The sequence below is a fragment of the Cnephaeus nilssonii genome (genome assembly GCF_951640355.1).
Source record: "Cnephaeus nilssonii genome assembly, chromosome: 19".
Classification (NCBI taxonomy): domain Eukaryota; kingdom Metazoa; phylum Chordata; class Mammalia; order Chiroptera; family Vespertilionidae; genus Cnephaeus; species Cnephaeus nilssonii.
The window spans coordinates 38,421,807-38,445,255 of NC_137090.1; the positions used below are offsets into that span (position 1 = coordinate 38,421,807).

General features: G+C 46.1%; 1 protein-coding gene across 1 annotated transcript in view; it reads left to right on the forward strand.

The window, feature by feature from the left end:
- Positions 1-2,750: 2,750 nt before the first annotated feature.
- The window catches only part of LOC307115370 (NACHT, LRR and PYD domains-containing protein 1-like), a gene marked incomplete at its 3' end in the record, with an annotated part of 46,361 nt that continues 25,662 nt past the window's right edge, over positions 2,751-23,449 (forward strand). The window contains exons 1-2 of the mRNA XM_079798594.1: positions 2,751-3,060; positions 18,704-20,303. Coding sequence (XP_079654720.1) covers positions 2,778-3,060; positions 18,704-20,303 — 1,883 coding nt within the window. The 5' untranslated portion in view covers positions 2,751-2,777. The remainder of the gene's footprint in view (positions 3,061-18,703; positions 20,304-23,449) is intronic.

The following is a 23,449-nucleotide window of genomic DNA, read 5'->3' on the forward strand; positions in this document are numbered from 1 at the left end:
CGTGCACCGGCCTCCAAAGTCCCCCAGTCCCCTCAGCCTCCCAGGCAAGCCTCAGATGGTGGCTGCCCAGCCACTGAGGGCTGCCTGAGGCTCAGGTAACCAGGGCTGGCCAAGGCTTGCGCTGCTGGCAGTGGCAGCAGAGGAGGTGTGATGTGGTGTTGCCTTCCCCTGCTCGCCGGGTTGCCTCCCACCCCTGAGGGCTCCCAGACTGTGAAGGGGCAGGCCAGGCTGAGGGACTCCCCCCCCTCCAGTGCATGAATTTTCATGCACCGGGCCTCTAGTATATATATAAAAGCCTAAGTGACCAAACGACCAAATGACCTGTCAACTGGTCGACCAGTCGCTATGACACGCACTGACCACAAGGGGGAAGATGCTCGACGCAGTGGCTGCCCCCTGGTGGTGAGTGTGCTTCCATAGTGGGGTCACCACTCAGCTGACCTACCCATCCCAGCAGCCCACCAGCCTGGCAGCAGCCACTCACTCCCTCAGTAGTCCTGCAGGGCCAATCTCTGGAGAATGGCCAGGCACCAGTGGACCTGCGCTGCTGGTACAATCCAGACAATCTGCAGGCCTCCTAGAAGTCGGCCTGGGGCACCGTGGCCGCTTCCCCACCCTAGATGCTCGGCAAGGAAGAAAGGATACAAAAGCAGCCGCCAGGTGGCTCCCCACAACCAGCACTAACATCAGCAGGATGGATCCAGATCCCAGGCCAGCAAGGGTGTCCCACCGCCCATCCAGAGGGCCAATCGCATCTTGACCTCCCCCCACCCCTTTCAGGATGGGCACCAGACACAGGGCTCATGGTTGGTGAGCGCTGCTGTGGTGGTGCGAGGCTCTCCAGATTGGGACTGACTGGGTGTGAGTGTGGCAGGCACAGCGGGGCCAGGATGAGGAGGAGCAGCAGGCAGGAGTGGCAGGCAGTGCTGGACTGCCGGTTTCAGCCCAATCCCTGCAGGCCACGCCGAGGGACCCCACCGGTGCACGAATACGTGCACTGGGCCTCTAGTTTTATATAATTTTTCTATCATGAAATATTATTATTCTTTGCCTTTTTCAACCATTTTAAAATGTAACAATCATTCTTAGGTCACAGGATAGCCATCTTGATGTGGCCAGAGATTGCCAACCCCTGGCCAAAAGTGCAATATTAAAATGTAACTTATTAGAAGGATTAGTGAGAGGGGAAGAATTTTGAAAGTTTTACTAACTCAAGAGGGTTTAGGTATGTGGCATGCCAGGATATTTTAAAGAACGTGGCACCAAAAAGCCCTAAGCCCTCTCTTGGCACCTGCGGCAGACACAGGATTCAGAGTGGGGTGGGCCATCACCACAACCCCGAGTGGCATACTGATGCTCTAGAACAGTGGTTCTCAGCCTTCCTAATGCCGCGACCCTAATGCCACGACCCAGTTCCTCATGTTGTGGAGACCCCCAACCATAAAATTATTTCTGTTGCTACTTCATAACTGTAATTTTGCTACTGTTATGAATCATAATGTAAATATCTGATATGCAGGATGTCTTAGGTGACCCCTGTGAAAGGGTCATTCGACCCCCAAAGCAGTTGCGACCCACAGGTTGAGAACCGCTGCTCTAGAAGATCTTCACTTTGCCAGAAATGTCCTCACCAGAGACAACAGAATGGATCTTTAGATCATGATTCCAGAGGTGGGGGCGGCCCCCTGACGCCCTAGTCTTAGCAAGCTTCGGGTGAAAACTGACCCCACATACGCTGGAGGTCCAGCAGTTGTCCCAAGATGAACTGGGCTTCAGGAACCCTGTTTCTGCAGGAAGGTTTGGGGCTCCCCGCCCTTCCTGAGAGCTGCCTCTGTCCCTACACTCAACTTCCTGAAGAGTTTCTCAACCCTGGCTCAGCAGAAAGATGTGCGGGGGCCCTGGGCAGGGTGTCATGTGAAAATGTGAGTCCCTCATGCTACATGGGTCTGCATCCAGGGCATGAGACTGTCTGTCCTTGTGCCCCTGGCCTCACTATAGATGGAGACTGTAGATGTGGCCTGTCTGGGTGTTTGGCTCTAAGTCCCTTCTCTGATCAAAACCATGGTGACCCCTCCCCTCCCCTGACTTCACCCCGATGTGATTTCCTCTGGGTGATTTCTGTTCCTCTCTGGCTGGGCAAGGCTGTCCTTCCTGGTTGGTGTCCTGGAACCAGAAGAGGTCTGGAGAGACGTGAATGGGGCAGCTCTGAGCTCAACCCTGGGCTCTCAAAGCCCACCCTGTGTTTTGCCTCTCCCCCTCCCCCAACTCCTGTCAGCATTGCAGCTCAAGGCTTGGTCCAAAGAGTCCAGGTCTCAGGAGACGGAGAACTGAGGAGCCCAGAACAGTGAGTTCCGAACATCCCATCCTCCCATCCCTGCCCCCTTCACACTCCTGCCTGCCCCCAGACCAGACCCAGCAACTCAGTAACTTGATATTTTCCAGTATAGAAGAGATCAGAGCCCCCTCTGGACTCCTCCTTCCTATGCCTTTTCCTGCCTCTCTCCTTCACATCCCTTCTCCCAACATCATCTGTTGGCAGATGCCCTGGGGTTTACAAAAGCGGGTTCGAATGCTGAATAGGAGTTTGCCAGGTGACCAGAATGACCCAAGTAGAAGTGTTGCATTGGGAGGTGGTAGGGACCAAGGATGACTGCTCTTCTCTGCCTGCCTGATCCCTTCACCACCCACTCTCCCCAGTGAACGTCCCAAAGGCCTTCCGAAACCCGCTGAGTGCAAGAGACATACTCAGTGCAGCAGAGCAGGCTGATGCAGCAAAGATGGCTGATGGAGTCGAGCAGCGGCTGGCCTGGATCTTGGAGTTTATGAGCAAGGAGCAGCTGAAGGAGTTCCTGCTGCGGCTGCCTGATAAGGATCTCTGCCAGCACTCTCCTGGGGCGACCCCAGCTCAACCAGAGGAGGTGGCTGGCATGAAGGTGGCCTCACGCCTTGTGGCTCAATACGGGGAGCAGCGGGCCTGGGACCTGGCCCAGCAGACCTGGGAGCAGATGGGCCTGAGCCAGCTGTGTGCCACAGCCCAGAAAGAGTTAGCTATGCAGTCAGGTGAGTAGACAAAACTCCCTCTGCCTGCTGTTCATCTCCTTCCCACCCACACCCTGCTGAACCTCCCACCAAACCTGACCCTGGACAGTGACTGGGAACTGCCCTATCAAAGGGGGATCCAGACTCAGACTAGACTGCAGCTAAAAGGCTTGTGGGGGAAGAATGCCAAGTGCATTCCCAGCAACCCATGGGTCCTCGCCACACCTGGGAGGGAGCGCTCAGAGGGCCAGAGAGATTAGAGGCTGACTCTCAGAAGACACCAGCAGGAGGATGTGGGTTTCACCCACCTTCCAAGTGTCCACTTGCCTGGTTTGTGCTATAAGCAACAGAAGGGAGTTGGGGAGAAGCAGGTTTCAGTCCTGGCACAAACACGTTGGGCAAGTCCCTTCACTGCTCTCTGCATCTTCTCTCCATCTGTAAAATGGGAGAGTAGGAGCCTCTTGTACTGTAGGAGGGTAAAAAGGTAATCCATGTTAGACACCTACCACAGAGTCCACTTCCTAGTAAGTGCTCAATGAACTGTTCTGATGTTATTGTTGCTGCCACTCCTGATGTTATTACTATTGGCAGCTGTGGGTGACAGAGGCTCTCAGCCTCATGTGCGGGCATTTGAGGCATAGAGAAGAGTCATGACTTATAAGGGCGGGAGAGGCAGAACCAGGACAGAGATAAAAAATTCCTGGAACCCAGATCAGGACAGTTGCCCAGCAGTGTCAGGGCACCATTCTCCAATGAGAGGGTGGGGCAGGCTGCAGTGGGCTCACTGGTTTCTCCTGACCTCTCCTAGTCAAGACCAAGCCTCTTGTTTTTTGGTGCTGTTGACAATGATAGTGAGAACAGCACCGGGTGTTAGACCAGTGGGGTCAGACTGAACCTTGGTTCAGGAACCTTGGTATTAAAGTTCTGACTAAGGAAGAATTCAGAACCAAGACTCAAACTGTAAGAGAACTTTTACTTAGAAAATCACAGAGGTGTTAGAAATGGATGGTAGCCCTAGCCAGTTTGGCTCAGTGTGTAGAGCGTCGGCCTGCGGACTGAAGGGTCCCAGGTTCGATTCTGGCCAAGGGCACATGCCTGGGTTGCGGGCTCAATCCCCAGTCGGGGGCGTGCAGGAGGCAGCCGATCAATGATTCTCTCTCATCATTGATGTTCCTATCTCTCTTTCTCTCCCTTCCTCTTTGAAATCAATAAAAATATATTTAGAAAAAAAGAAATGGATGGTAGACGAAAGGGGTTCAGGAAACAACTGACAGAAGCAAAAGAAGGGCCCTTGGAGCTTGGGAGTGAGGAAGGTAAAGGTAATAATGGGGGTTGGAAGGGGAGGGGTGCGGAAAGGCAAGGGCATGCTCCCAGGAGGGAGAGCACACTGGGTCCTCCATCCTAAAAGCTTTTAAGAGTGGAGATCTTAGGGGAGACCCCATAGAGGATCTCAAGAGAATATTCATCAGCTTTCCAAGTGGGTCCTTTCAGGGTTGTGGCATCCACTTATTGGTTTGTGCCAGGGCAAAGGGTCAATGCAGATGATCCTGAGTAGTTTTGCTGCTTTTCTGGGCCTGGAGCTGAAATATAACTGATGCCCAGATGTTATTTCTAGGGAGGAACGAACAGCAGCTGTTGACTATGACTGACTATGAGAACATTACAAGGTGTTAGACCAGAGGAGTCAGACCAGACCTGTCAGAACAAGAGGGCTGAACAGCATAGCCAGAGATATGAAAGGTCAGGGGGTCCAAACCCCACGACGAGTGATATGCTTGGGGAAGAAAGATTACCCTGGGGGCAAAGTCCTTGTTTTCCAAGTTTTGCCCGTTGCTAGGCCTCCAGAGCTCTCCACCCTGGTGCCTCTGTACCTGGCCTATCATCCTTGCTCTGCTCATGTCTGTCTAACTGCCAGGGTCTTCTCTGTTGAAGACCCCCAGTTTCAATGCCCTGGCTCCTGCCCATCCTGCTGGCAACCATCAACACATAATCTCCTTCCCACAGCCCAATTGCTCCCATTCCCCTACTCCCCAATTCCACCCAAGCAGAACTCCCCCAGAGGGTTCACCTCCACCAAGCTGCTGAAATTCTTTGACCCTGAGTCCTGGGTCCTCTAAGACATAGAGAGAATTTGAAACACTTGCCTGACATATGGACAGAGCTGGAAATGTGAGGCTTGCTGAGCTGTCCTGAGGGCCCAAGTGGGGCTGCAAGGCAGCAAGTGGGTTCCCAGCCAAGTGAGCCTAGAGCTGCATGAGGACCTGGGCCAAGAGAACTCCATAAGAAGGATGGAGAAGCCAGAGTGCAGTGGTGGGGTTAGTAGGCCTAGAAATGATCTTTCAGGAACATTCCAGTGTTGAGGTTACACCCCCTCTGATTGGACAGATGGGTAAACTCAGGCCTATGCAGGCCAGGCAGTGAATCTTACCCAACCAGGTGCCATGATAAAATGGTCCTTGGCCAGGCACAGCTTGGGTCATAATAACTCTGAACTTCCCTAGGGTCTGGCTAGTCCAGAAAGTTCCAAGGAGGACTCTGTTCTCCAGGTGAATCCCAAGAGGAGGGTAGGCCTATTCCTCAGCTCAAGCCAGTCCCCTCTCCTGACTTCTCTGATTTTACCCTCCTCATGTGGAGTCACCCGGGCTGGAAATCTCAGCTACACCCTTGCCTCTTTCTCTTTTCATCCCAGCATCCAAATCCATACTCACACAGCACTTGGAAACAGCCAGGGCTGGAACCTACACCCAGTGATCTCTGCCTCCACACTGCTGCTGCTTTGTGAGGCCCCCACCCCCAGTTTCCATGTCCCCTTTTCTCTTCCCTTCCTTCTGTGCCACTCTCCCTCCTCCTGCCCCCAGGCCCTGGCAGTGATGGTCAGAGCTCAAGCTCTGTTGTCTGATTAATAGTTGCTAATCCTGCTCTCATTGGTTTCCTTTTACATTGAACATTTTTTCCACCCCTTTCCTTTAGCTTATGTGTGTCCTTAACGCCAACACAAGTCTCTTGTAGGCAGCATAAAGTCAGGTCTTGGGTTTTATTGTTGGTTTGCTTTTGTTTCTTACCTATTCAGCCACTCTATGTTTTGTGATTGGAGAATGTAATTCTTTTACACTTAAAGTAATTACTGATGGGGAAGGATTTGTCAATTGTTTTTATAGCTTTATGTGCTTCCTTTACTCCTTTCCTCCTCCCTTTGTGTTTTCCTGTGTAATTTGATTATTTTCTTTTTTTCCATTTTAATCCTCACCCACGGATATGTTTTTATTGATTTAGAGAGAGGGAGTGGGGGCGGGGGGAGAGAAACATCTATCTGTTGCCTCCCCTACATACCCAGACAAGGGATCGAACCACCAACCGTTTGGTGTATGAAAAGATACTCTAACCAACTGAGCCATGTGGCCAGGGCTTGATGATTTTCTATAGTGGTATGCTTTGATTACTTTCATTTGATTTTTTGTGTATCTGCTATAGGTTTTTGCTTTGTGTATACCATGACACTTACATAAAATATCTTATACTTATTAGTCTATTTTAAGCTTATAACAATTTAATTTCAATCACATACAAAAATCTACCCTTTTACTCCCCCATATTTTTGTTTTTGCAGTCACAATTTACATTTTTTACATTGTGTATCCATTTCCAAATTATTTTAGCTAGAGTTATTTTTAATAGTCTTTTCTTTTTTTCTCTTCGAGTTTCACTTATTAAATTTATGATTTAAATATAATAAAAAATGTTGTGACAGAAACACACACACACAAGTAATAAATGTGTTAAACTCCTCCCTTCAGGCACTGAATATTCAGTAAATGCTCAGTCTTACTGTCCATCATTGAGTCAGAGTTTACCTAAGATAACTCACACTCAGTTTTGTCATACTACTGTTTATTACAATAGCCAGGAGACTCAGCATGCAGCTTTAGGTGTCAAGACCCCTTCTTCAACTGTAGGAATGTACCATCTCAAGACTGTTGTTTGAAGGATAAAGAAGTAAAAATGTTAAAAAAAAAAAAAAAGAAAGAAAGAAAGAAAAGAAAAAACAGAATGCAATTCCTTCATAAACTTTCTATGTCTCTTATTACCAATCACATATTGCTTGTAAATCCTGAAAAACTTCCCTTTAAAAAAAAATTTATGCGTGTGTGTGTGTGTGTGTGTGTGTGTGTGTAAAGGACACCAAAAAGGGCTGCTGGGACCAGGGTCCTTCACCTTAGAGTACACCAAGGTCACTTCACCAGCAGCTTCAGTGCCTCCACACTGGGCCCATTGTCTTCACTGAGGGGTACTTGACAGCATAACAGTTTGAAGAGTACATGGCTGTTTCTTTTTTAAAAAATTTTTTTCTTTATTGCTTAAGGTATTATATATGTGTCCTTATTCCCCCATTACCCCCACCCCCCTGTTGTCTGTGTTCATTGATTAGGCTTATATGCATGCATATAAGTCTTTTGGTTGATCTCTCCCCCTTACCCCCACCATCCCCTACCTTCCCTGAGGTTTGACGTTCTGATTGATGTTTCTCTGTCTCTGGATCTGTTTTTGTTCATCAGTTTATGTTGTTCATTATATTCCACAAATGAGTGAGATCATGTGATATTTATCTTTCTCTGCCTGGTTTATTTCACTTAGCATAATGCTCTCCATCTCCATCCATGTTGTTGCAAATGGTAAGAACTCATTTTTTACCGCAGCATAGTATTCCATTGTGTAGATGTACCTTAGTTTTTTAATCCACTCATCTGCTGATGGGCACTTAGGCTGTTTCCAAATCTTAGCTATGGTGAATTGTGCTGCTATGAACATAGGGGTGCATATATCCTTTCTGATTCATGTTTCTAGTTTCTTGGGATATATTCCTAGAAGTGGGATCACTGGGTCAAATGGGAGTTCCATTTTTAGTTTTTTTTTGAGGAAACTCCATACTGTTCTCCACAGTGGCTGCACCAGCCTGCATTCCCACCAGCAGTGCACAAGGGTTCCTTTTTCTCCACATCCTCGCCAGCACTTGTCATTTGTTCATTTGTTGATGATACCCATTCTGACAGGTGTGAGATGGTACCACATTGTTGTTTTGATTTGCATCTCTCTTATGATTAGTGACTTTGAGGAGGTTTTCATAGCTCTCTTAGCCTTCTTCTATCTTTCGAAACGTGTCTATTTAGATCAGTTGCCCATTTTTTGATTGGGTTGTTTATCTTCTTTTTGTTAAGTTGTATGAGTTCCCTGTAAATGTTGGAGATTAAACCCTTATCGTTGACATCATTGGCAAATATGTTCTCCCACGCAGCGGGGTTTCTTGTTTTGTTGATGGTTTCCTTTGCTGTGCAAAAGCTTTTTATTTTGATACTAGAAGCCCGGTGCATGAAATTCGTGCACGGCGGGGGGTTGTCCCTCAGCCCAGCCTGTACCCTCTCCAATCTGGGACCCCTGGAGGGATGTCCAACTGCCCGTTTAGGCCCAGTGGGATCGGGCCTAAACGGGCAGTCGGACATCCCTCTCACAATCCAGGACTGCTGGCTCCCAACTGCTTGCCTGCCTGCCTTCCTGATTGCCCCTAACCGCTTCTGCCTGCCAGCCTGATCACCCCCTAACCACTCCGCTGCCAGCCTGGTTGATGCTTAACTGCTCCCCTGCCAGCCTGTTTGCTCCCAACTTCCCTCCTCTGACAGCCTGGTCACCCCTAACTGCCCTCTCCTGCAGGGTTGATCACCTCCAACTGCCCTCCTCTGCCGGCCTGGTCACCCCTAACTGCCCTCTCCTGCGGGGTTGATCACCTCCAACTGCCCTCCCTTGCAAGCCTGGTCCCTCTCAACTGCCCTCCCTTGCAGGCCGGGTGCCTCCCAACTGCCCTCCCCTGCTGGCCATCTTGTAGTGGCCATCTTGTGTCCACATGGGGGCAGGATCTTTGACCACATGGGGGCAGCTATATTGTGTGTTGCAGTGATGATCAATCTGTATATTACTCTTTTATTAGATAAGATAGAGGCCTGGTGCACGGATGGGGGCCGGCTGGTTTGCCCTGAAGGGTGTCCCGGATCACGGTGGGGTTCCCTTGTGGCGTGGGGCGACCTGAGTGAGGGGCCTATGGTGGTTTGCAGGCCGGCCACGCGCCCTGGCAACCCAAGCAGAGGCCCTGGTATCTGGGATTTATTTTCCTTCTACAATTGAAACTTTGTAGCCTGGAGCAGAGCCAAGCCTGCTGTTCCCTCTAGGGCGGCAGCCATTTCTATGGCAGTTAATTCACCTTCTACAATTGAAACTTTGTAGCCTTAAGCGGGTGGGCCCGGCCAGGGTGTGCGGAAAGCTTTGCTTCCCCTGTTGCCACCAGCAACCCTGGCCTGCTCTCTCAAGCTCCATTCTGCCGCCATTTGTTTGAATTTGTTTACCTTCTATAATTGAAACTTTGTAGCTTGAGTGGAGGCTTAGGCCTGCAACGGCTATGGAAAGCTTGGCTTGCTCTGTTACCTGGGAAACCTTGCTCTCTGTGGCTGTAGCCATCTTGGTTTGGGTGGTGGGCGTGGCTTATGTAGCGGAGTGATGGTTAGTTTGCATATTACCATTTTATTAGAGAAGATAGTCCCATTTGTTTATTTTCTCTTTAGTCTCCATTGCCCTAGGAGCAGTATCAGTGAAGAAATTGCTTCGGCATATGTCTGAGATTTCTCTGCCTGTGGATTCCTCTAATATTTTTATGGTTTCCCATCTTATGTTTAAGTCCTTGATCCATTTTGAGTTTATTTTTGTGTGTGGTGTAAGTTAGTGGTCTAGTTTCATTTTTTTTGCATGTATCTGTCCAATTTTCCCAACACCATTTATTGAAGAGACTGTCTTGACTCCATTGTATGTTCATGCCTCCTTTGTCAAATATTAATTAAGCATAGTGATTTGGGTCGATTTCTGGGTTCTCTATTCTATCCCATTGATCTATATGTCTGTTCTTGTGCCAGTACCAGGCTGTTTTGAAAACAGTGGCCTTGTAATACAGCTTGAAATCTGGTATTGAGATCCCATCTACTTTGTTCTTCTTTCTCAGGATTGCTGTGGCTATTCGGGGTCTTTTTTTATTCCAGATGAATTTTTGGAGAGTTCTTTCTAGGTCTGTGAAATATGCCGTTGGTATTTTAATGGGGAGTGCATTGAATCTATAGATTGCTTTGGGTAGTATGGACATTTTAATGATGTTGATTCTACCAATCCATGAACATGGTAAGTTCTTCCATCTGTTTATATCTTCCTCTATCTCTTTTTTCAGTGTCCTGTAGTTTTCCGCGTAAAGGTCTTTTACCTCCTTGGTTAAGTTTATTCCTAGGTATCTTAATTTTTTTGATGCGATGGTAAATGGGATTGCCTTTTTAGTCTCTCTTTCTGTAAGTTCACTATTGGTGTATAGAAATGCCATAGATATCTTGGCGTTAATTTTGTATCCTGCTACATTGCCAAATTCATTTATTAAGTCTAATAGTTTTTTGATGGAGTCTTTTGGGTTTTTTATGTACAATATCATGTCATCTGCAAATGAGGACAGTTTTACTTCTTCTTTTCCAATTTGGATGCCTTTTATCTCTTCTTCTTGTCTAATTGCAATGGCTAATATTTCCAGTACTATGTCGAACAGGAGTGGTGAGAGTAAGCATCCCTATGTTATTCCTGTTCTTAGGGGAAATGGTTTTAGTTTTTGCCCATTGAGTATGATGTTGGCTGTGGGTTTGTCATTTATGGCTTTTATTATGTTGATGTATGATCCTTCTATTCCCACCTTGCTGAGAGTTTTTATCAAGAAAGGGTGTTGGATTTTGACAAATGCTTTTTCTGCATCAATTGATATGACTATGTGATTTTTATCTCTCAATTTGTTTATGTGATGTATCACGTTTATTGATTTGCGGATATTGTACCATCCTTGCATCCCTGACATAAATCCTACTTGGTAATGGTATATGATCTTTCTGATGTACTGCTGGATTCGATTTGCTAGAATTTTGTTGAGGATTTTAGCATCTATGTTCATGAGGGATATTGGCCTGTAATTCTCTTTCATTGTGTTGTCTTTATCTGGTTTTGGTATTAGGGTGATGCTGGCTTCATAGAATGAGCTTGGAAGTGTTCCTTCCTCTTGAATTTTTTGGAATAGTCTGAGGAGGATAGGTTTTAGTTCTTCTTTGAATGTTTGGTAAAACTCTCCTGTGAAGCCGTCAGGCCCCGGGCTTTTGTTTGCCGGAAGCTTTTTGATGACTGCTTCAATTTCTTCCATAGTTATCAGCCTATTGAGATTTTTAGAATCTTCCTGAGTGAGTTTTGGAAGGTTATATTTTTCTAGGAATGTGTCCATTTCCTCCAGGTTGTCTAGTTTGTTAGAATAGAATTGTTCATAGTATTTTTTTTAACAATCCTTTGTATTTCTGTGGGGTCTGTTGTTATTTCGCCTCTTTCATTTCTGATTTTGTTTATTTGGGTCCTCTCTCTTTGCTTCTTGGTGAGCCTGGCTAGAGGTTCATCAATCTTGTTTATCCTTTCAAAGAACCAGCTCTTGGTTTCACTGATCTTTTGTATTGTTTTTTTGTCTCTATATCATTCATTTCTGCTCTGATCTTTATTATTTCCTTCCTTCTGCTTACACTGGGCTTTTCTTGTTGCTCTCTTTATAATTCTTTGAGTTGTTGAGTTAGATGATTTATTACCATTTTTTCTTGTTTTTTTGAGGTATGCCTGTAGAGCTATAAACTTCCCTCTCAGGACTGCTTTCAATGTGTCCCATAGCATTTGCATTGTTGTGTTTTTATTGTTATTAGTCTCCAGGATGTTTTTAATTTCTTCTTTGATCTCGTTGATAATCCAATCATTGTTTAATAGCATTCTATTCAGTTTCCAAGTGTTTGAATTTTTTGGAATGTTTTTATTGTAGTTTATTTCTAATATTATGCCATTGATATTAAATCATTGATATGATTTCAATCTTTTTGAATTTGAGGAGACTTTGCTTGTGACTCAATATGTGGTCTATTTTTGAAAATGTCCCATGTGCAATTGAGAAGAATGTATATTCCGTTGCTTTGGGGTGAAATGCTCTGAAGATGTCAATTAGGTCCATCTGATCTAGTGAGTCATTTAGAATTGCTGTTTCTTTGCTGATTTTTTTGACTAGAGGATTTATCCAGTGATGTCAGTAGTGTATTACAGTCCCCTACTATGATTGTATTGTTGTCGATCTCTCCCTTGATATCTTCCAGGAGTTTTTTTATGTATTTGGGTGCTCCTGCATTGGGTGCATATATGTTTACCAGAGTTCTATCCTCTTGTTGTATCGATCCATTTATTATTATGAAGTGGACTTCCTTATCTCTTCTTATGGCCTTTACTTTGAGGTCTATTTTGTCAGATATAAGTACTGCTACCCCAGCTTTTTTTTTTTTCATTTCCATTTGCCTGAAAGATGTTTTTCCATCCCTTCACTTTCAGTCTGTATGAGTCCCTTTTTCTGAGGTGGGTCTCTTGTAGACAGCATATATATGTGTCGTGTTTTGTTTTGTTTTTTATCTATTCAGCCACTCGATGTCTTTTGATTGGAGCATTTAGTCTGTTTACATTTAAAGTTATTATTGAAAGGTACTTGTTTGTAACCATTTTTATTTTTTGTGTCTGTGTTCCTTATTACCTTTTTAGTTCTTCTTTTTACACCAGTCCCTTTAACATTTCTTGCATTGCTGGCTTGGTAGTGATAAACTCCCTTAGCAGTTTTTTTATTGTTGTTGTTGATTTTTGTCTGTGAAGCTCCTTATTTCCCCTTCAATTTTGAATGATAGCCTTGCTGGATAGAGTATTCTTGGATTCAGTCCCTGGGTTTGCATCACTTGGTAAATTTCTTTCCATTCTTTTCTGGCCTGATGTGTTTCTGTTGAGAAATCATTTGATAATCTAATAGGGGCTCCCTTGTATGTAACTTTCTGTCTCTCTCTTGCAGCCTTTAAGATTCTCTCTTTGTCCTGAATATTTGCCATCATAATTATGATGTGTCTTGGTGTGGGTCTTTCCGGGTTCATCCTGTTTGGAACTCTCTGTGCTTGTGTGACTTTTTTCTTTACCACATCAGGGAATTTTTCTGACATTATTTCTTCAAATAGGTCTTCTAACCCTTGTTCCTCTTCCTGTTGTTCTGGCACCCCTATTATTCGTATGTTGCTTCATTTCATGTTGTCCCATAGCTCCCTTAGGCTCTCCTCCTGTCTTTTAATTTTTTTCTCCAGTTGCAATTCAGTTTGGCTGTGTTTTGCTTCCCTATCTTCTAATTTGCTAATTTGGTCCTCCGCTTCTCCTAGTCTACTGTTGAAACTTTCCATGGTGTTTTTTTTTATTACAGCTATATCACTCTTCATTTCTTCTTGATTCTTACATAAGTTGTTGATTTTTTTTTCATCCATTTCTTCTTTATTCTTACATAAGGTGTTGATTTTTTTCTTCTATCTGGTTTATGAACTCTATGACCCTTATTCTGAATTCTTTTTCTGATATATTGCATGCCTCTGTTTTACTTAGCTGCTTTTCTGGTGATTCCTCCATTTCTTTCCTTTGGGGGTATCTTTGTCTACCCATTTTTGGTCTCACTGATTGACCTAGATGTTGAGCCATGCAGGGGCTGCTCCTTGGGTGGCAGTGACTTCTCGGGCTGTGGTTGTTCCTCGGGTGGTCATGGTAGCAGCTGCTTCTCAGTTGGCAGCGACTCCTCTAGTGGGTGCTATTCACAGCAGTGGTGTCTCCACTGGCTGGTGGGGGAGGCTGTTCGTATAGCTGCTGTTCCTTGGACGGGGATGGGCTGATTATGAGGTTGCTGCTCCTCAGATGGGGACAGGTTGCTCGTGTCCGCTGCTCCTTGGACGGGGACTGGCTGCTCACATGGCTGCTGCTCCTCAGACAGGGACGGACTGCTCGCGTGGCTGCTGTTCTTTAGATGGGGGCTGGCTGCATGCTGCTGCTGTTCCTCAGATGGGACGGGCTGCTCATGATGCCGCCGCTCCTTGGACAGGGGCAGGTTGCTTGCAGGGCTGCTGCTCCTCTTACGGGTGTGGGTTGCTCATGCAGCTGCTTCTCCTCGAACGGGCGGGGGAGGGGCAGCTGTCTGCTCATGTGGCTGCTGCTCCTCACGTGGGAGTGAGCTGCTTGTGCTGTTGATGCTCCTCAGACAGGAATGGGCCGCTAACCCAGCTCCTTCTCATTGGACAGGTACAGGCTGCGTGTGGGTGCTGCTCCTCGCACCAGTGCAGACTGCACAGGGCTGCTGCTCCTTGGACGTGGGCGGTCTGCTTATGTGGCTGCTGCTCATTAGATGTGGGGAGGCTGCTCGTGTGGCTGCTGCTTCTCAGAAGTGGGTGGGCTGCTCACACAGCTGCTGCTCCTCAGATGTGGGCAGGCTGCTCACACAGCTGCTCCTTGAATGGGGGCAGGTAGTTCATGCAGCTGCTGCTCCTCAGAAGGGGGTGGTCTACTCACACAGCTGCTGCTCATCAGACAGGGGCAGGCTGCATGCACAGCTGCTGCTCCTGGGAGGGGGCTGACTGCTCATGCGGCACAGCTGCTACTCTTCGGACAGGTGCAGGGTGCGGGGGCTCCTGCTCCACAGTCGTGGGTGGGCAGCTGCATCTCCTTCGCCAATTCGGGCTGAATTCCACTCGTTTAAACCACTCACTCTCTTTGTTCTGGAACAAGGCTCAGGACACCCCTCTATTCTGCCGCCATTTTGTCTCCCCTGTATGGCTGTTTCTAATTGAGAAGAATAAACTGGACAAACTTGCCCTCTTCCACCTTTCATTCTCTAAAACTGACCACAGTAGGGAGGGGTGACTTTAAACCCTGGAATGAGGGCCTGAGATGGCAAAGGAGAGGCAGTTGGAAATAAAGAATCTGGACAGAAACATCAACCAGGCAAAGGACCCCAGTAGTGGAGGAGCCACTGGACAGAACAGGGGCTGCAGGAGAGCAGGTGACCCGCCATGTCTTGGAGCCACCAGCTCAGCACTGGGAAAGTAAGTGTGGCACCAAGGCCTGACGGTGGCAGGGCCCTGGGGAGGACATCACTGAAGCACTCCGATGAGGTACAGCTTCTCCCCATGCCCGCTGGTGAGGATCGGTGCCTTTCTGTAGTGTCCATAGTGGGAAACTGTCACTGCCCGATGCAGTAGACATTCTTCACAAGCTGCACCTTGTAATGTTCATTCTTTCCTGATCCTTTGAGAGACACCTGACAAGTCACTGGGTGAGGATTTGCTGTCCCCAGTGAGGATGTCGCCCTCCACAACCTGGCCTGGTGGTGTGTTATTTCCATACTACCACTCTGTCTGCAAAGCACCCGCTGCCCCTAACCTGGATAGTTGATGTATGGGGCATGCAACATGGACAGGGCAGGCCCATGGCTGAGCACCACCATGTAGTTGAGGGGACAAGGCCTGCCTGCTCCCAGGTGTTTGTGCATTTCCACCTCTCATAGTCATTCTCTGGCTTCTATATTACTTCCACAGTCGCTCCCTTCTCAAACTTGAGCTTCTCAATGGCCAAGCCGAAAAGGTACACTTTATGGACCACATGCAGGACACAGGGGATGAGCCCTTCAGCAAGCTGAATAATCTTGGAACTTGGTGGCCACCTTGCCTACCTCCTCAGGACATTGTTGAAGGGGAACAAGTCCAACTGCCCGTTGTAGCTGCCACATCACCAGCCATTGCTGCATTTCTCCATGGCAGCGACACATGACCCTTCACCAGGGACAGTTCACCTAACCTCTCAGTCATGTAGGCAAACTTGGCAAAGTCTGGGATGTTGAAATCATAGATATGGTTGGCCACCCCTGACCCCCTTGGCAGGGTACTCAGATTCGTGCCACATGCTGGTCTTCCTCTTGGTATTGCCAAGGCTCAGTGTATTCTTCAGGTTCTTCATGAGGGAGCCCTTCTTCGGACCATTCTTCCTCTTCATGTAGATGAACGGCACCATGGCCTGTCCTGTTGGCCTCTTCCTCACCCACCACCAGGTCTTGGAGTCATTCAGCAGTCACATGTGCGGATTCATTTTTATGTTAATTAAGTTTCCTGTCCTATTGGCCAATTTAGCACCCCTCCCCCAGGCTGTAACAGTAACTTCTTCTGTCATCTTTCATGGAGTCCTTCTTGGGACTCAGTTAGCAGGGATGACTGACAAAACACAACTCCACAAAAGTTGAATTTTTTAACTGATTACACCTCTGAAGTTACAAAGCTGCAGGTGTTCCCCAAATTCTCAAATATCAGCAGAGAGCTGTGATCTGGGAAATCACTTATAGAAAAGGAGCATATAAACACTGAACCATCTACACACATGTTCTCATGTGGTCCCTTAAGCTGTTAAAAAGCTAAAAGTTAAAGTCAGATGCCTGATCATCAGCCAATGACCCACTGCATACCCCAAAGACTTTCCAAGGTCATCATACTATCCTGAATCAGTGCCTCCCTTCAGCAGCTCCCAGGATTTACTACAGTCTGACAATCCCACGCCCATCCCACTCCCACAGCATTAGCCAATACTTTTGACTTTTCTTCACTCTACCAGAATTATTTACACACCATCATTACTGTATAACATATTCTGAATTTGACCATATATTTACCCTTACCAGTGAGATATATAATTTCATATGTTTTTATATGTTACCAATAAACATCCTTTATTTCTGCTTGGAGAACTCCTTTCTGCATTTTTGTGAGTCTGTTCTAGTGGTAATGAACTCCCTCCACTTTTGTTTATCTAGGAATACCTTTATAGCTCTTTCATTTCTGAACCTTTGCTTATTTTTAGCTGACAGCTGTTTTGTTTTGTTTTTTTCTCTCAGCACTTTGAATATATCATTTACTCTATTCTGAATGGTGATGTTTCTGTTGAAATTTGTTCATAGCTTTTTGGGAGTCCCCTTGTCTGAGATCAGTCATGCTCTTGCTCCTTTCATATTCTCTTTGTCTTTCATTTTTTACAATTTCATTATAATGTGATAAATGAATTCCTTTTAAAGTTGAATCTGTACCAGGACCTGTGAGCTTCATGTACCTGGATGTACATCTCTTAAGATATCTTGAATTATATAGAATTTTCATGTCATTAAATATCATTCTTCTTTTACTTTTTCAACCATTTAAAAATGTAACAACCATTCTTAGGTCACAGGTTGTATAACAGGCGGACACTTAGATTTGGCCAGAGTTTGCCAACCCCTAGTCAAAAGCATAATACTAAAATGTATCTTGTTAGAAGTATTGGTGGTAAGGGTAGAATTTTGAAAGTTCTACTAAATCAAGAGGATTTAGGTATGTGGCATGCTAGCAGATCCATTAAAACCAGGATATTTTGGAGAACATGGCACCAAAAAGGCCTAAGTCTTCTCTTGGTACCTCAGGCAGACATAGGATTCAGAGTGGGATGGGCCATAGCCATGATGCAGAGTGGCCATATTGATGCATTAGAAGATCTTCACTTTGCCAGAAATGTTCTCATGAGAGACAATAAAAGTGGATCTTTAGATCATGATTGCAGAGGAGGGAGTGAGGCCCTAATACCCCAGTTTCACCAAGCTACAGGTGAAAATCAGCCCCATGTACTCTGGAGGTCCAGCAGGTTTCCTAAGATGAACTGGGCTTCAGTACCCCAGGTGGGTCACTTGCATCATCTCAAACATTCATCTACGAAAAGAGGTGAAAGTCACTCAAAATATTCTGAAGGGAAGAGGGGAGATGGATGTAACAGTAATTCGACTTGGAATCTGACAGATATGACCTTGAGGTTCCTCTCAGGGGCACAGTCCCTGACATGTGCTCAGGTGCTCACAGTTCACAAACCTCTTTCTCCTCTGTCCAGGTGGTTTCCCCCAGAAGCAGACCCTGACACTACATTGGAGAGCAGGTGGCTTATTCAGGAACTGGTTCCCTGGAAGCGCCATTAGGAGAGAGAAGTGGGAAGGGAAGAGGGGAAACCAATGAAATCTGCATTGTGGAGCAACTGAGGTTCACTGAACTAGGGATCTTCAGAAAACAGTTATCTTTCCTGGGGGTCAGAGTACTGCCATCTATCACTGGTTGAGAGCTCCCCCTGGAGCTTTAGTTCCCAGGGCTTCTGGCCTGTCACACCCAATGCCTGAGAGAGAGTCCTCAGACAGAAAACCACAGGTGCGAGTCGAAGAATATCCTTGCCATGTGGTTAAATGGATGGGTGTGGAGGAGGTACTCTCAGGAAGAAATAGTATCTGCTTCACCATCCATTATATCTTTTACTCGATCATAACTACTTACAATTTATGACTGAAAAAACTGACGCTCAGTGGGGCTAATAGCTCAGGTCATGGAATTAATTAGAGCAGGCAGTTGTGTCTGTTTGTTCACTCTTTATTCCCAGCCTCTAGATAAGTGCCTCAGAGTGTAAGCCCTAAATATTTGAAGAATGAAGAAATATCACCTTATGAAAATGATTTGGTTAAATCAAAACTTAAGCTAGGATCTTCTCCTCAAGACCCTGTTTTCTCCACTGGTCTGGCAAGAATGTACTGTATCAGCAGCCAGCACAGTGTCTAGCTTCAAGTTGGTTCAGAAAATAATTGTGGAATCAATAAGTAGAGAAACAATTGAACAAATGTCCCATCTTTCTCTCCTTTCTGTAGGAAACAAAGAAAAATACCAGAACCAAAGGAGAGAGAGTTCCTGCCCCACACAGTCATGGAGAAATGAGTATTTGCACCAAAAATTCACACAGCTGCTACTTCTACACAGATCTCAACCCAGAGGCTATGACTTCCTGCTCAGGAGAAGAAGGAAGCATGAGGTGGTAGATGAACGAGGACATTTGATGGAGATTGGAGATTTATTTGTCCCAGGCCTGAGTACCCAGGAAGAGCCTCCCACTGTCGTGGTGCATGGGGTTGCTGGAATCGGGAAGTCAACCCTGGCCAGGCAGGTGAGGAGAGCCTGGGAGGAAGGCTGGCTGTTCAGTGACCGCTTCAAGCATGTCTTCTACTTCAACTGCAGAGAACTGGTTCAATCCGAAACAATGAGTCTCGCTGAGCTCATCACAAAAGACTGGGCTGCTCCTGATGCTCCCATTGGGCAGATCCTGTCTCAGCCAGAGCAGCTACTCTTCATTCTTGATAACTTAGATGAACCAAAATGGGACCTGAAGGAGCAGAGTTCTGAGCTCTGTCCACACTGGAGCCAACAACAGCAGGTGCACACACTGCTGGGCAGTTTACTGAAGAAAACCTTACTTCCCACGGCTTCCCTGATGATCACAGCTCGGATCACAGCTCTGTGGAGGCTCGAACCTTCTTTAAAGCATCCTCGCTGGGTGGAGGTCCTGGGATTCTCTGAGTTGGCCAGGAAGGAGTATTTCTTCCAATATTTCACAGATGAGAGCCAAGCAATTACAGCCTTTACCTTGGTGGAATCCAACCCAGCACTCTTGACCATGTGCCTCATGCCCTTGGTGTCCTGGCTGGTTTGCACTTGCCTAAAGCAGCAGATGGAGCATGAGCAACCACTCTCACTGACCTCCCAGACGACCACAGCCCTCTGTCTGCACTACTTTTTCCACGTTCTGCAGGCTCAGTCCCTCGGGACTAAGCTGAGAGGCTTCTGCTATCTGGCTGCTGAAGGCATCTGGCAAGGAAAGACTCTGTTCAGCCCCGAGGACTTCAGGAAACACAAGTTAGATGGGGCCAACATCTCCACTCTCTTAAACATGGGTGTTCTTCGAGAGCACCCAGCCCCTCTGAGCTACAGCTTCATTCACCTGTGCTTCCAGGAGTTCTTTACAGCAATGTCCTATGCTTTAGATGAGGAGGTGACAGGCATCAGAAGTATGAGAGTGTTATTAGAATATGGAATGGTTGGAGAACCAACCAAATGTTTCCTATTTGGCCTTTTGAGTGACCAGGGGATGAGAGAGATGGAGAGCATCTTCAAATGCACACTGCCTCTGGAGAGTCATAGTAAACTGCTGTGGTGGGCCAAGAGGAAGGTCATCTTAAAACATCCAAACCTAGAGCCATATTTTTGGCACTTGCTGCACTGTTTTTATGAGATTCAGGACAAAAGGTTTCTGAGAAAACTGATGCCCAGTATCTATGGATTGAGAATATGTGTCGAAACGGACATGGAGCTTCTGGTGTTCACTTTCTTTTTTAAATTCTGCCATCGCGTGAAGAGGCTTCAACTGAATGAGGGTGGACAGAACACACAAGCAAGAATGGACACCAGTGTCATTCTGTGAGTGCTCCCCTTTCCCCTCTCTCCAGCTCCTCTTTTGGTACCACTGCCCTGACCAGTGGGGGCACTCTCACTAAGCCTGGCCCCAGGGGCTAAAGGACTGATGTGACCAGTGACTTCTAACAGCCAAATCTGACCGCCATTCTCTGTCTACCTAGGTTCCTCTGCAGCAATATCTGACAATGCGACCTTCCCTCCCTGCTTCTGGGCAACCTGCCTTGCACTGCTGCTTCCTGTCTCTGTCCCAATGGCTACCTTCTCTCCTAGGTGCACTTCCACCACCATGCTGATGTCAGCTGCCCTCCACCCAGCCCACCTGCCTCTGATTCGCCCTCACACATACTTCCCTTCATGCAATAGCTCACTCAGCTGCTTCAGGCACCCCCTTGATGACTGTTGACTATGACATTGGTCCTAAGTTCTCCCCTGTCACCTCAGAATGTGTCTATCTGAAAAGGAGTCTTTATTTTTCTCTACAAAACTAACTTCCCTGTTTGTTTCAATGATGCACTATTGCCCCAGGGACTCTCTGAAACCCACCATCTGAGTATGACAGAGTAGATTTCTCAAATGACTCTCCAGCACCAGCAACACTGTTTACTTCCACATCCGGGTTCCCTACCTCAGGGGCAGTTTTGATCCTTTAGTACTTTGAGGTGCCTATCTGCCCTTTAAACGATTCATTCCATAAATGTGTATTAAGCACTGATTTTACACCAGCTCTTAAAGATCACAGATTAATAAAGCACAGTCCTGTCCTCAAAGAACTAAAATCTGGGAGAGAAGACAGATATCCATCCAATAACTAGAACAGCGTGCAAAGTCCATGGTAAGAGAGGCATGGACAAGGTGGAATCATAGTTTAAGAAGGGGGGATCACTTGAGTGGACCTGATTAGTATAGTGTCTCAGATAAAGAAATGGTAGACTTGGATATTTTATTTTCAGACTAGAGGCCCAGTGCATGAATTCATGCACAGGTGGGGTCCCTTGACCTGGCCTGTAGGGATTGGGCTGAAACTGGCTCTCTGACATCCCCTGAGGGGTCCTGGATTGCGAGAGGGTGGTTCTTGGGTGACGCACCCCGGAATCAGGCTCCCTCTTCTCTGGTTCCAGATGTGTCACCCAAGAACTGCAGCTGCCAAGTCACTGCAGCTAGGCAGCTCCTGCATTGAGCATCTGCCCCCTGGTGGTCAGTGTGCATCATAGCTACCAGTTGGAGCATCTGCCCTCTGGTGGTCATTGCACGTCATAGCTACTGGTAGGACAGTCAAACAGTCTGACAGTTGCTTAGGCTTTTATATATATAGATTTACAATGTTGTTTTTTTCTAATATAAAACTAATGTTCATTGTAGAAAAATGAGGACATGTAAATAAGCAAAATTAAAATCAACCCAATTTCTATCACTCACAGGTGACCATCATTATAAATTTAGGTATATATCCTCTAGTCTTATTTTTATGCACATTTTAGAGCAAAACTGAGCCATACTGTACATTTTCACAGTCAGCTTTATTCCTTTATTTTATTATAAATATATTTTTATTGATTTCAGAGAGGAAGAGAGAAGAGAGAAAGAAACATCAATGATGAGAGAGAATCATTTTTTGGCTGCCTCCTGCATGCCCCCTATTGGGGATCAAGCCTGCAACCCAGGTATGTGCCTTTGACCAGAATCGAACCCGGGGCCCTTCAGTCTGCAGCCTGATGCTCTAGGGCCCTTTATTTTTATATTAAGACTTACTTCTTAAGTTATGAAGTAGCCTAATATAACACTGAAAGGTTCCGAGTTGGGCCAAGGTTGCACAGAACCGACTCAAGGCTTAATGTAGTCAAAACAATATTTATTTAAGGTGTCTGGGTGCAGATGGGCTGAGTTCGAGAAAGAAGTCAGCCCCAAATGGGAGAGGAAGAAAGTTTTTTTAGGTGCTTAGGGAGAGCTGCAGGCAGCTTCTGCTGACGCATGTATTTGGGCTGTGCTGCAGGTGGCTTCTGTTGATGCATGTATCTGGGCTGTGTAAGAGTTATGGTCTCGGAAGTTCCTGTAAGATATTCGCTCAAGGGGAACACGTTTTTGCAAAGCTTAGGCTTCTAGAACGAACTTAGTTTCTGCTGTGTTAGAGCTCTATTTCTTTTCTTTTTTTAAAAAATCTTTATTGTTCAGATTATTACAGATGTTCCTCTTTTTTCCCCCCATAACTCCCCTCCACCTGGTTCCCACCCCACCCCATGCCCTCACTTCCCCCCACACTGTCCTCGTCCATAGGTGTAAGATTTTTGTCCAGTCTCTTCCCGCACCCCCCACACCCTCTTCCCTCCAAGAATTGTCAGTCCGCTCCCTTTCCATGCCCCTGATTCTATTACATGCACCAGTTTATTCTCTTCATCAGATTTTTTATTCATTTGATTTTTAGATTCACTTGTTGATAGATATGTATTTGTTGTCACTTTGTTGTTCATATTTTTTTATCTTTACCTTTTTCTTCTTCTTCCTCTTCTTAAAGAATACCCTTCAGCATTTTGTATATTACTGGTTTGGTGGTGATGAACTCCTTTAGCTTTTTCATGTCTGTGAAGCTCTTTATCTGACCTTCAATTCTGAATGATAGCTTTGCTGGGTAGAGTAATTTTGGTTGTAGGTTTTTTGCTATTCATCACTTTGAATATTTCTTGCCACTCCCTTCTGGTTTAGTTTCTGTTGAGAAATCAGCTGACAGTCATGTGGGTACTCCCTTGTAGGTAATTAACTGTTTTTCTCTTGCTGCTTTTAAGAGTCTCTCTTTGTTTTTTGCCTTTGGCATTTTAATTATGATGTGTCTTGGTGTGGTCCTCTTTAGATTCCTCTTGTTTGGGGTTCTGTGCACTTCCTGGACTTGTAAGTCTATTTCTTTCACCAGGTAGGGGAAGTTTTCTGTCATTATTTCTTCAAATAGGTTTTCAATATCTTGCCCTCTCTCTTCTTTTGGCACCCCCATAATTCAGATGTTGGTATTCTTAAATTGTCCCAGAAGCTCCTTACACTATATTTATATTTTTGGATTCTTTTTTCTTTTTGCTCTTCTGGTTTGGTGTTTTTTCCTTCCTCATATTTCAAATCTTGATTTGATTCTTGGGATCCTCTAGTCTACTGTTGAATCCCTGTAT